Raw genomic sequence first — 12,028 nt, 5'->3', positions numbered from 1 at the left:
GCTGTCTTTTAATTAGTAAAGTGTGTGTTGTGTAGTGTCGTGCTGCTTCTGTTGCCCAAGGAAGCACTAACTTAAGAAGGACTAGCCTAAAAAAAAAAAAAAAAAAAAAAATCAAGCTACATCTCAAGTTATAGTTAGTATGCACTTGTAAATTTAGGTGATGAATAAATGTTTAAAATGCTTCAAATGTTACAGGCTACTTTTTGGTGCTGAACGGTACACTCCGCCGCAGCACTGCCACTCCTGAGGGGAAGCCACCACTCGCTGAACAGGTGGGTGCTGCTCTGCCTGTGAACACCTGACTGCATGCTTCTGCTGGTGGAGGGAGGAATGAATCAAGGGAATGGGTGTTTATAAGGAAGAGAGAGTGAGAAGTGTTGTTGGTTAAGACTGGGAAACACTTGTGATGGTGGAGGGAGGAATGAATGAAGGGATGTTTAGAAGGAAGAGTGAGTTGTGAGGTTGAGAATGGGAAACACTTGTGGTAATGGAAGGAGGAACAAATGAAGGGAAAATCAAGAAGGAAGATTGATTGAAGAGTTTTGTTGGTTAAGAATGGAAAACACCTGTGATGGTGGAAGGAGAAATTAATGAAGGGAAAATTGAGAAGGAAGATTGAGTGAAGAGTTTTGTTGGGTGAGAATGAAGGGAATGGATGTTTAGGGAGGAAAATTGAGAAGGAAGATTGCGTGACAAGTTTAGTTGGATAAGAAAGGAGAAGAATTATGTGTATTTGCATTTTGAAAGGGAAATTATTGATTGGAATATTAAGCAAAAAGTTTGTGTTGGTAGAGGGAGAGAAATAGAAAAAAGGGAAATGTACATTTTAAAAGGGAAGAGTAAGTGAGAAGTTTTGTTGGTAAAAAATGGGAAGTATTATTGTGAATTAGCATTTTGAAGGGAAGATTTCATGTTTGGAAGATTAAGTGAGAAGCTTTTGTTGGTAGAGTAACAAAAGAATAAAGAGAATGATAACTGAAAGAAAGATAATTTTTTTTTGTGTATATGTATGTTATTATTTATTTATTTATTTAGTTGTTATTTTATTTTATTTTTTTTGTAAAGGGAGGAAAAAATGTGTGTGTGTGTGTGTTTGTATGTTTTCCATTAGTGTTGCAGGCTGGTCAGTGTGAGGATGCAGTGATTGAAGTAATGACAGCAATACTTTTCTATTCAGCTTCTTAGAGAGTGGCAATGGAAACAAACTTGATTGCTCTTGGCCAATCTCATTTATTTGTACACAAACAAAAATAGGAGGAAAAACAAAAAAAAAAAAAATGAAAAACAGGGAAGGTATAGAAGGAATATTTATATAACAGTACATGTGGAGGGTTTTTCGAGATGACCCTGTGCTGTTGGAGGTGTTGGGAAGGTTAGGTTAAGAAGTAGGAAAAACAAAACAAGAATAGTGAAGGTATAAAAAGAGTATTTGTAGAGCAGAATATGGGGAGGCTTTTTCAAGATGACCCTGTACTGTTGGAGGTGTTGGGGAGGTGGAGATGGTAGTCACTGGGTTGACATTTCTCTTAGGACACTTGATGTGTTAGCATGAGTGCTGTACTCAGTCAAGAGTGTTGACATAGGACAGTGTTGCTAGAACAGTACATGGTCGAGAGGCCTTTCCATGATGACTCTGCTGTTGGTAGTGTCAGGGAGGTGGAAAAACTAGTCACTAGGTTGAGATTTCTTAGGATTCTTTTGGTTTCTATTAATATAAAGGTGTGCTGTCCTCAAGTAAAAGCATTGGTGTAGGGCAGGCAGTGTCACCCTTCCAGGACCTCAGCATATGGAGAAGGGCAGCCAATTCCTCTCTCTGCCACCTTTACATTCCCACTATTAGTTGACTGGTACCCATTTTAAGACTGAGTGATCTTGGGATTGGGCAGTTGTCTCGGAAAAATCCCAGCTGTTACAGGATTCAAACCCAGGACGTCTTTCATTGTAGTTTGACACATTGCCACCTTAGCTAATCTTTAGTCTTTAGAGGAGAGAAAGGTGCAGCACATGTGAGACTCCCCTTTTTGTGTACTGTTTTGAGAGAGATGCTGGAAGAAGAGTTAGCTTAAGAAGATTGCAAGGACCATAAGCATCTCCAAAATTGACTTCATTCATCACACTTCTGTCTTGTAGTGTGATGAATGACATTTCTGATATACATTTAACACCCCTTGATGACAGCTTCACCTGCTAGCACATGAGGTGTCATCAAGATTCAAAATTATAAGTAGAATTGGATTTAGTTGAGAATTACCTCTCATTATTACATTATGAGATGGCTGAGTTGATAGGGGACTAGTGTTGACATTGCTGCTTTGTCAGTTGAGGCTGATAATGATGAGAGCAGTTGTGGTGGTGGTGGTGGTGATGGTGGTGGTGTTGGTGAAGGTGAGGCAGGCAGTGGAAAGTTAATGTATCCTCTCTCTCTCTTTCAGCATTACTTGAATCTTGGGCTCGTTGCATCCAGTGACTCCTCCCCAGGCCAGTTTGGTGAGTACATCATATGCTTCTTTGTCAGGGATTCAGTGAGTCAGTTTGAGGGGTTCTGTAACGACTCGGAAGCACTGTTATTTTGATACTATTTGCTCTTTGTTTGACTTAAGGGAATATTTCATCATGTGTGGGTGTTGTGTTAGTGCAGTGCTGCTTAACCTGGGCTTGTCTGAACTCCTGGGATTCAGTAACCCAGTCTTGGGTTTGGTAAGGGCCTCTTGAAACTTTGTAATTCTTATATTATTTGCTTTTTGGTTCAGTTTAAAAGGGAATGCATAATGTGAAGGGTTTGGCCAGTATGGTATATTGAGGCTTCTGTAATGTGAAGAAACACTGCACTTCTCTTACCTATGTGCTGAAATTTTACAATCTAGAAACCTAAAGGAAGTGTGGAAGTTTTTTGACCATGGATATCATACTTTATTCGCATTTTCCTGGAAATTTAGCAAAAGCAGCAGTGGAAAGCAGTGGGCTGTGGTGTGGGAGCATGAGGATTGACAATGGTGTTGCAGTGGTGAGATGTGCTGGGAGTGTTTGAGCATCAGAGTATACAGTGGTGGTGCAGGGGTGAGATGGGCTGTGAGTGTTTGAGCATCAGAGTATACAGTGGTGGTGCAGGGGTGAGATGGGCTGGGGTGTTGGAGTATCAGAGTATACAGTGGTGGTGCATGGGTGAGATGGGCTGGGGTGTTGGAGTATCAGAGTATACAGTGGTGGTGCATGGGTGAGATGAGCTGGGGTGTTGGAGCATTAGAATTGGCAATGGTGTTGGAGCATCAGAGTATACAGTGGTGATGCAGGGGTGAGGAGATGGGCTGGGATGTTGGAGCATTATAATTTACAATGATACTATAAAGATTAGGAAATAAACTGAGGTGTTGGGGCATTAGTGGTGCAGTGGTGAGGAGATGGGCTGGGGTGTTGTGGCTTTACAATGTTCACAGTGGACTTAAGCTCTTCAATAATAATTACAATGCACAGAGAAAAGATCTAACTCTCCTCTTCAGTAATAGTTACAATGCACAGAGAAAATAACTCTCCTGATTGTAAAGATAATTACATTGCAAGTATTACTAACTTACCCAAAGCCAGATACCAATTCTAAACATCATTAATTCCAGTCACCAATAGATACACGCTGGTGAAACTCATAGTAACTCTTCTATTTATAAAGCTAGACGGTGTTTACAAGCATCACTAATTTACCCTGAGCCACTGAACACCCGACACTCCCCACCACCACCACTACCACCATCACCACCACCACCACCACCACCACACCATTAGCCAGTGTTAATTGAGTCAGGGTGCGGCCTGGGAATGCTGCTAATGCCACGAATATTAACTGCAAATTAAATCGCCAACTTCCCAAAGCATTAAATGGCTATAAATGTCACGAGTTATTGCCAAACCCATGCCTTCATGGCCAGTACTTGGAAACATTTTGCTCTCTCATCACGACTATTTTCAAAGGCCACAGAGGTGATTAGCCGGGTTCCCAAGAGTCTTTCTCCTGTTAATAATGTAGAAATCTTGTTAATCTGCCACTAGAACCATATAAAACAGTATCACTTAAACTACAACCTTTTGAAAGCAGTCAGGATATGGCACAGAGGCATTTCAGAATATTGTCCCCAAGGCTCTTTTCAAAGGCCATATAGATGATTAGCTGAGTTCTTAAGAGTGTTTCTCTAAATAATGCAGAAATCCTGTTAATCTGTTGCTAGAACTGTAAAAACATCCTTAAAAACCTGTATCACTTTACCATGACTATTTTCAAAGGCCACAAAGATGGTTAGACAGGTTCCAAGAGTGTTTAACCTGTTAATAATGCAGAAATGTTGATCTGTCACTAGAATCATAAAAAAAAAAAATCCTTAAAAACCCGTGTAACAACTAGAGCCTTTTGAGTGTAGTGAAGGCTCTCAAGACTGCTTCTCCTGTTAATAATGTAGAAACCATAAGAAACAACCTTAAAAACATGTGTAAATTCATCAAGTGCCTTTTGAATATAGTGGAGTTTCTCAAGAATGTTTCTCCCATTTAAAAATGCAGAAATCTTGTCAATCTGTCACTAGAACATTAAAAACACCTTTAAAAACCTGTGTAACTTTGGCAGGAGCCTTTTGAAAGTAGTGGACATGTGGCGCAGAAGTGTTTCGGAATATAGTTTTGTATTACCCTGTTTGTTTACTTGATCAGCTGGAATTAGAATGAGCTAGAACTGAGAAATGATGGTATAAGGAGAGGGAGGAGTACAGAAGTGAAGGGAAGGGAAAGGAGGCGAAGGGAAGAGAACAGAAGGGAAGGGATATAGAAGGGAAAGGAAGAATGGGGAAGAAGGGAAGTGAAGAAAATAGAAAGGAGAAGGGAAAGGAGAGAGGAAAGGAAAGGTAGGGAAGGGAGAAGATACAGGATTGCAGGGATGGAAAATGAAGGTTAGAGGAAGGGAAGGGAGGGAAGGGAAGGGCAGAGGAAGCAAGTGATTGAATAACATTATATAAAAAAAGAAGGTTTAAAGCCCCAATTTAAGTTTTAGTGCCCCTGGACGTGTGGGGAGGCCTGGCTTTATGAACCCTTGTAAAGTAATGCTTGGGAGAAGGTCTCTCTCTCTCTCTCTCTCTCTCTCTCTCTCTCTCTCTCTCTCTCTCTCTCTCTCTCTCTCTCTCTCTCTCTCTCTCTCTCTCTCTCTCTCTCTCTCTCTCTCTCTCTCTCTCTCTCTCTCTCTCTCTGGGTAAGATAGTGAGAATGGTGTGTGTGTGTGTGTGTGTGTGTGTGTGTGTGTGTGTGTGTGTGTTTGTGTGTTTGTTTGTTTGTTTGTTTGTTTGTTTGTTTGTACTGGGCACGTCTGCTTTAAGTGTGACCTAAATACTGTGTGTGTGTGTGTGTGTGTGTGTGTGTGTGTGTGTGTGTGTGTGTGTGTGTGTGTGTGTGTGTGTGTGTGTGTGTGTGTGTGTGTGTGTGTGTGAATATCATGCATTAGGAACTTTTTGTGTACACACACACACACACACACACACACACACACACACACACACACACACACACACACACACACACACACACACACACACACACACATAACGAGAGAGAGAGAGAGAGAGAGAGAGAGAGAGAGAGAGAGAGAGAGAGAGAGAGAGAGAGAGAGAGAGAGAGAGAGAGAGAGAGAGAGAGAGAGACACACACACACACACACACACACACACACACACACACACACACACACACACACACACACACACACTCGTAGCTTCGTGAGGTTAGCAGATATCAATCCAGTGCACCCTTGCCGCGCCCCGCTCTGTCCTGTTCTGCTCCTCGTTTACCAACACAAACCCAACACAGCAAATCCCCGCCCTATCCAACCCGCCTCTCCCTGGCATCCCCTCCCCAGTACACACACCTGTAGTAAAAACTGGTTTAGGGAAGGGCGGTTGTCACACTTAGGGCGACACGGCATGGCAGCGTGTCTAAATGTTATTGGGGATGTAACAAGGGTGACGTATGCAAAATTCTCAGGGTTGGTAATCAAGATAGGACAAGAAATAGTAGGTTCAAGCTTGAGAGAGAGAGAGAGAGAGAGAGAGAGAGAGAGAGAGAGAGAGAGAGAGAGAGAGAGAGAGAGAGAGAGAGAGAGAGAGAGAATTAGTCATCAAATAGAGGGATAGATGAATGTTGAATAGACTCATTAATCATCACACCTCGTATCTTCCAGTCCTGTCCCGTTCTGTCCTCTACTGTTCCGTTCTCTTGGTCTATTTTTATCCCATTCTGTTCTATCCTATCTTGTCTTGGCCCGTTCTGTCCTGTCCCGTCCCATCCTCTCGTCCTGTTCTGTTCTGTTCTGTTCTGTTCTGTTCTGTTCTATTCTGTTTTGTTCATGAGGCGCCACACTCGTCTCCTGCCTCTCTCTGTTCAGTTTATTACCCTGTTCTGTTTAATATTATCCCATCCCTTCCCCGTCCCGCGCCACCCTGTCCCATTCAGTTCTTGACCCTTCCAGCTCCGTCCGTCTCATCTCCTTCCCTTTTAGTTTTATTACTCCGTTCCATGGTGTCCTTTCCTCGCCCACCCCTGTCCTGCCCTGCTCACTAAGTCATTGGATTTCATACTAAGCTCCTGCTCAGGCATTCTTGTCCGTTTATTTTTGTTCTTTTATTTGTTTTTACTTGTGAACGAAACCAGGCGATCACTGAGTCTAAATTCGTCACTCTTTTGGCTGTTAGAATGTATTACTGAAGCGATAAGATGAAAAAATGAGGTGGTTTGGTCACGTAGTAAGAAGAGAAGATCAGGAGATGATTAATAAAGCCTAAGAGGGAAGAAGATCGTGTTAAAAACATAGACTGAGGTGGAGGGATGGAGAAACGGTAGAACTGTAAAGGGTGGAAGTCACAGAGGAAGATGCAAGGGACAGAAACAACAGGAGGAGACTCGTACGTGGCGCCAACCCCTCACTCTTGGGAAACAGCGGAAGGAAAAGTCGCTCTGTTGTCTGATGGCTTCTTGTAACTTCCTTTGTTTTCCTGTTGTGTCTTTTGAGGAGTGTTTTACGGTTAAGCTCAGTAATTTTGTGTTCGTTTATTGATATTGTCTAGGATGATTCAGAATAGCAAGCGTCACGTTCTCTATGTGAGGGTTTAATACTGCCTGTCTTGATATACAGAGATTGTTCGGAGCACCTGTTGCTGTTGCTGTCATGCACTTGCCTCATATTCCTGGCACACACACACACACACACACACACACACACACACACACACACACACACACACACACACACACACACACACACACACACACACACACACACACACACACACACACACACACACACACACACACACACACACACACACACACACACACACACACACACACACACACACACACACACACACACACACACACACACACACACACACACACACACACACACACACACACACACACACACACACACACACACACACACACACACACACACACACACACACACACACACACACACACACACACACACACACACACACACACACACACACACACACACACACACACACACACACACACACACACACACACACACACACACACACACACACACACACACACACACACACACACACACACACACACACACACACACACACACACACACACACACACACACACACACACACACACACACACACACACACACACACACACACACACACACACACACACACACACACACACACACACACACACACACACACACACACACACACACACACACACACACACACACACACACACACACACACACACACACACACACACACACACACACACACACACACACACACACACACACACACACACACACACACACACACACACACACACACACACACACACACACACACACACACACACACACACACACACACACACACACACACACACACACACACACACACACACACACACACACACACACACACACACACACACACACACACACACACACACACACACACACACACACACACACACACACACACACACACACGTAGTTTTCGTAAAGCTTTAAACGCTAAACATTTGCTTGATTTCTAGACCAGCCGTGCATGATTTTGTCGCTTTCCTAGAAGGTTAATGCGGAAACTGTCATTAGAAAATTTTCAGCTCGACTTTTTAAAATTTTCAGATACATTTTCTCTCCTATGTATAGTTCGGCTTGGTAAAAAGTGGAAAAAAAATGAACAAGTATGGAGTGAAAACCAGTACTGAGAACGCAACAGGATTGGAATTTCTGTCAGAGCACTTCCATCACTGCTACAATATTAATCTCGTTTACTAATGCTGGAGAATTTACGACTCGGTACAATTTGTAATAATAGTGATATAATTAGTGGTTTATTTGCCAAGAGTTACAAAAAAAAAAAGATTCTTGCTTAATTTTACAAACTGACGCATGAAGGTACTTATAACACTTCGTAAAATAAGTTCAAAGGGAAAAACTGATGTAAAGAAAAGGAAGGAGGGAACTAATTACAATGAAAACAATAATGAGGTAAAAAAAAGGTACATCTCTTATTAAAAAAAAGTTAAAAAGATAAAAAGCAACAACAACTATTTATATTCAGAACAGTAATAAAAAAATGTACCCTTGTTTCTTTTAATTTATCTCTTAAAAAAAAAAAAAAGTTGAATCAGCCAAGCCGTGTTTGGTCTGGTGCGAGGCGGAAATACACGGAGAGGAAACAGGCCGGCACGAAGGTAAACAGTGCGCATTCTGAGACACTGTGGCATTTCCTCACATTTCGCAACGCCTGAGAGAAGCTGCTGATGGCGCGGCCTGCAGTGTGAGTCATGGCGGGCTGATGTGCGTGGACATTGTGTTGTGGTACTGAATGCAAGCGTGTGTGGTAGGCAGGTTAGGGGAAGGAAGTTTGGGAAGGCAGGCTGTGGAAGGAAGACTGGAGAAAAAAAATGATAATAACAGATAGAAAAACAAGAAATTAGATTAATAAAACAAAGAGGGAAAAAATAAAAAGGCAAGCTAAGGGAGAAGGTTAGGGGAGGCAAGGCAGGCTGGATAAGGCAGGCTGCGGAAGACAGGTTAAGAAGGCAGGTCAGGGGAGGCAGGCTGGGAGAGACAGGCTACTTAAATATTATACATTCTTCTTCTTCTTCTTCTTCTTCTTCTTCTTCTTCTTCTTCTTCTCCTTCTTCTTCTTCTTCTTCTTCTTCTTCTTCTTCTTCTTCTTCTTCTTCTTCTTCTTCTTCTTCTTCTTCTTCTTCTTCTTCTTCTTCCTCTTCTTCTTCGTCTTCTTCTTCTTCTTCTTCTTCTTCTTTTTTTTTCTTCTTCTTCTTCTTCTTCTTCTTCTTTTCTTCTTCTTCTTCTTCTTCTTCTTCTTCTTCTTCTTCTTCTTCTTCTTCTTCTTCTTCTTCTTCTTCTTCTTCTTCTTCTTCTTCTTCTTCTTCTTCTTCTTATTATTATTATTATTATTATTTTATTTTTTTTAAATTTTGCAACTGAGGTAACAACATTTATTAATATTTTCGAGTAAAATGGAAGATTTATGTTAAGTTATACGCATTAGTCTAAGCTGGGAGTGAGTGCATTCCTTTCAACATTACACTTATTCTGTTATTATTTTGTTGTGACTTTTTAAAATTTCTTCACAAAATAGAAAAAAAAATGATGGGTTCTACATATAACTCTAATTTACGAGTGCGTTTATTTTAATTCTCAGTTTTCTCATTGTTTTTCCCTTGTGAGGCGACAGTATTTTGTTACTGTCAACACACAAACTCGTATTCTTAAAACTGTTGGTTCTCATCAGGACTATTTTCAAAGACCACAGAGATGACTGGTCGGCTTCTCATGAGTGTTTTCTTATTGACTATGCAGAGTCCTTGTTAAACTTTCACTAGAATCATGAAAATACCTCGAAGACCTAGATGATTTCCACCAGTCAGTCGGAGTCCTTGGTAAACTATCACTGTAATCACGAGAACACCCTTGCAAACCTTTACCCTCACGACAGCCTTTTAACTATCCATAGAATAATGAAAACAAGCTTGAAAACCCGAATAACTTTCACTGGAACCTGTTAGTCTTTGTTAAAATGTCAGTAGAATCATGAAAACTCAAAGTTCGGTGAATTTAGAGTTTACGTATCGGTGTTAATGATATATACAGGCAGAAATGGGAAATAAATTTTTGAGTTCCAGACAGTGAAATAACAAATACTACCCGTGTATATAATTAAAGCATACTGTATGCACGGGTCTGGGCACATTGCTGACGGAGGCTGGTGGAGTGCGGAGATGCGGCCTTCAGTCCCCGTGACCGCAACCACAGTGAGTGACGTCAGCGGGCAGCCGTGACGCGCATGGCCAGGGTCACCTGAACCTCTCTTTAATGCTTTGATTTGCCCGACTCGACCTTGAGTGCCGCCAGCTCTTGTACAGGTGCCACCAAGGGACTATATTCTGTAACACCTCTGCGCCGCACCTCCACTACATTGAAAATCCTCTTGGTGAAATGACACGGGTTTCTAACGGTAGTTTTTATGGTTCTAGTGACATATTAACTTGATTTCTACATTATTAACGGGAGACACACTCTTGAGAACCTGGTTTGTCATCTCTGTGGCCTTTGAAAATAGTCATGGTGAGAGAGCAAAGGGTTTCAGAATACGAGCCAGGTAGTAATGGCTCTCAGTCCAGTGAAGTTTGTGTCTGTAAATCAAATAGGAATTAATGGGATAATGTGGTGTTTTATGTTAACAGTCCCGCGAAGGAATTAGTGGGATGCTTTGTATTAAATCCCGCTGACGCTAAGAAGAGATGAATTTGTGATTGGTGGAGGTAGTTGTCTAATATTGATTTTCTTGTGTGTGTACTCAACGTTGTGTACAATATGACTGGGCTTTTTTGGGCGTTTGCACGTGAGTGAAGAAAAAAGGAGGAGGTGGAGGAGGAGGAACTACATGTATTCCACTTTTTTTTTTTAGCATTATTTAAAAATTTTTTTTTGAACCAGTGCGGATACCGTCATTGTAATCACACACACACACACACACACACACACACACACACACACACACACACACACACACACACACACACACACACACACACACACACACAGTGGCGTTGTGCTTGTTATCATTATTTTTACCGAAATTATCGAATCGAACGCGAGACAAGGACTGATTAAGAGAGAGAGAGAGAGAGAGAGAGAGAGAGAGAGAGAGAGAGAGAGAGAGAGAGAGAGAGAGAGAGAGAGAGAGAGAGAGAGAGACGAGAAAAGTTCAGTGTTTCCGCTTCGAGAGACAATGACTGTAGTTTTCTTTCTTTCTTTTTTTTTTCTTTTTCGAGTTGTTTGCCTTCACTCATTAATATATCACACTGCATGCTGACCTCCTCCTCCTACTCCTAGTCCTCCTCCTACTCCTACTTCTACTCCTCTTTCTAGTCCTCTACTCCTACCACAACCACCACTGCCGCCACCATCACCAGCAATAGCAGCAGCAGCAGCAGCAGCAGCAGCAACAACAACAACAATAACAACAAATCATCATCAACATCATTCATCATCATCATCATCATCATCATCATCATCATCATCATCATCATCATCAACAACAACAACAACAACAACAACAACAACAACAACAACAACAACAACAACAACAACAACAACACCACCCACCACCACCACCACCACCACCACCACCACCACCACCACCACCACCACCACCACCACCATTTCCTCGTCTGGGCCGCGGTGTCCTCGAACATTTTCCTCCATCACCAAGCAGAGGGGCGTTGGGTGAGGCGGCGCCCTTCACTCAGCCCAGCACCTTTGCGTGGCGTGGCGGGGTGACCTCATGGACCGCTATCACCTGTGTAGTTTACCGGTGTGTGCTGTCCTTCACCTGTGCTTCTTGTGTTCATATGCTGGCTGGTAATGACTGTAGCGTGACTTCAGTGATCCTAATTGGTCGTACAGGAAGAAAAAAAGTTAGATATTACC

At 42.2% G+C, this 12,028-nt stretch overlaps 1 protein-coding gene across 9 annotated transcripts in view; it reads left to right on the top strand.

Annotated features, from left to right (window-relative positions):
- LOC135108168 (uncharacterized) overlaps positions 1 to 12,028 on the top strand; it is a 168,510-nt gene that overhangs the window by 16,277 nt on the left and 140,205 nt on the right. For all 9 annotated transcript variants that reach the window (XR_010272167.1, XR_010272166.1, XR_010272165.1 and 6 more), the window contains 2 exons: positions 196 to 272; positions 2,433 to 2,487. Coding sequence is in view for 6 of the 9 variants with exons in the window: in XM_064018933.1 (XP_063875003.1) it covers positions 196 to 272; positions 2,433 to 2,487 (132 nt within the window). In the remaining 3 variants the exon portion in view is untranslated. The remainder of the gene's footprint in view (positions 1 to 195; positions 273 to 2,432; positions 2,488 to 12,028) is intronic.

Source organism: Scylla paramamosain, chromosome 16 (genome assembly GCF_035594125.1).
Source record: "Scylla paramamosain isolate STU-SP2022 chromosome 16, ASM3559412v1, whole genome shotgun sequence".
NCBI lineage: Eukaryota > Metazoa > Arthropoda > Malacostraca > Decapoda > Portunidae > Scylla > Scylla paramamosain.
The sequence above is the reverse complement of the archived record's forward strand: the minus strand, read 5'-3'. Positions and strand labels throughout refer to the sequence as shown.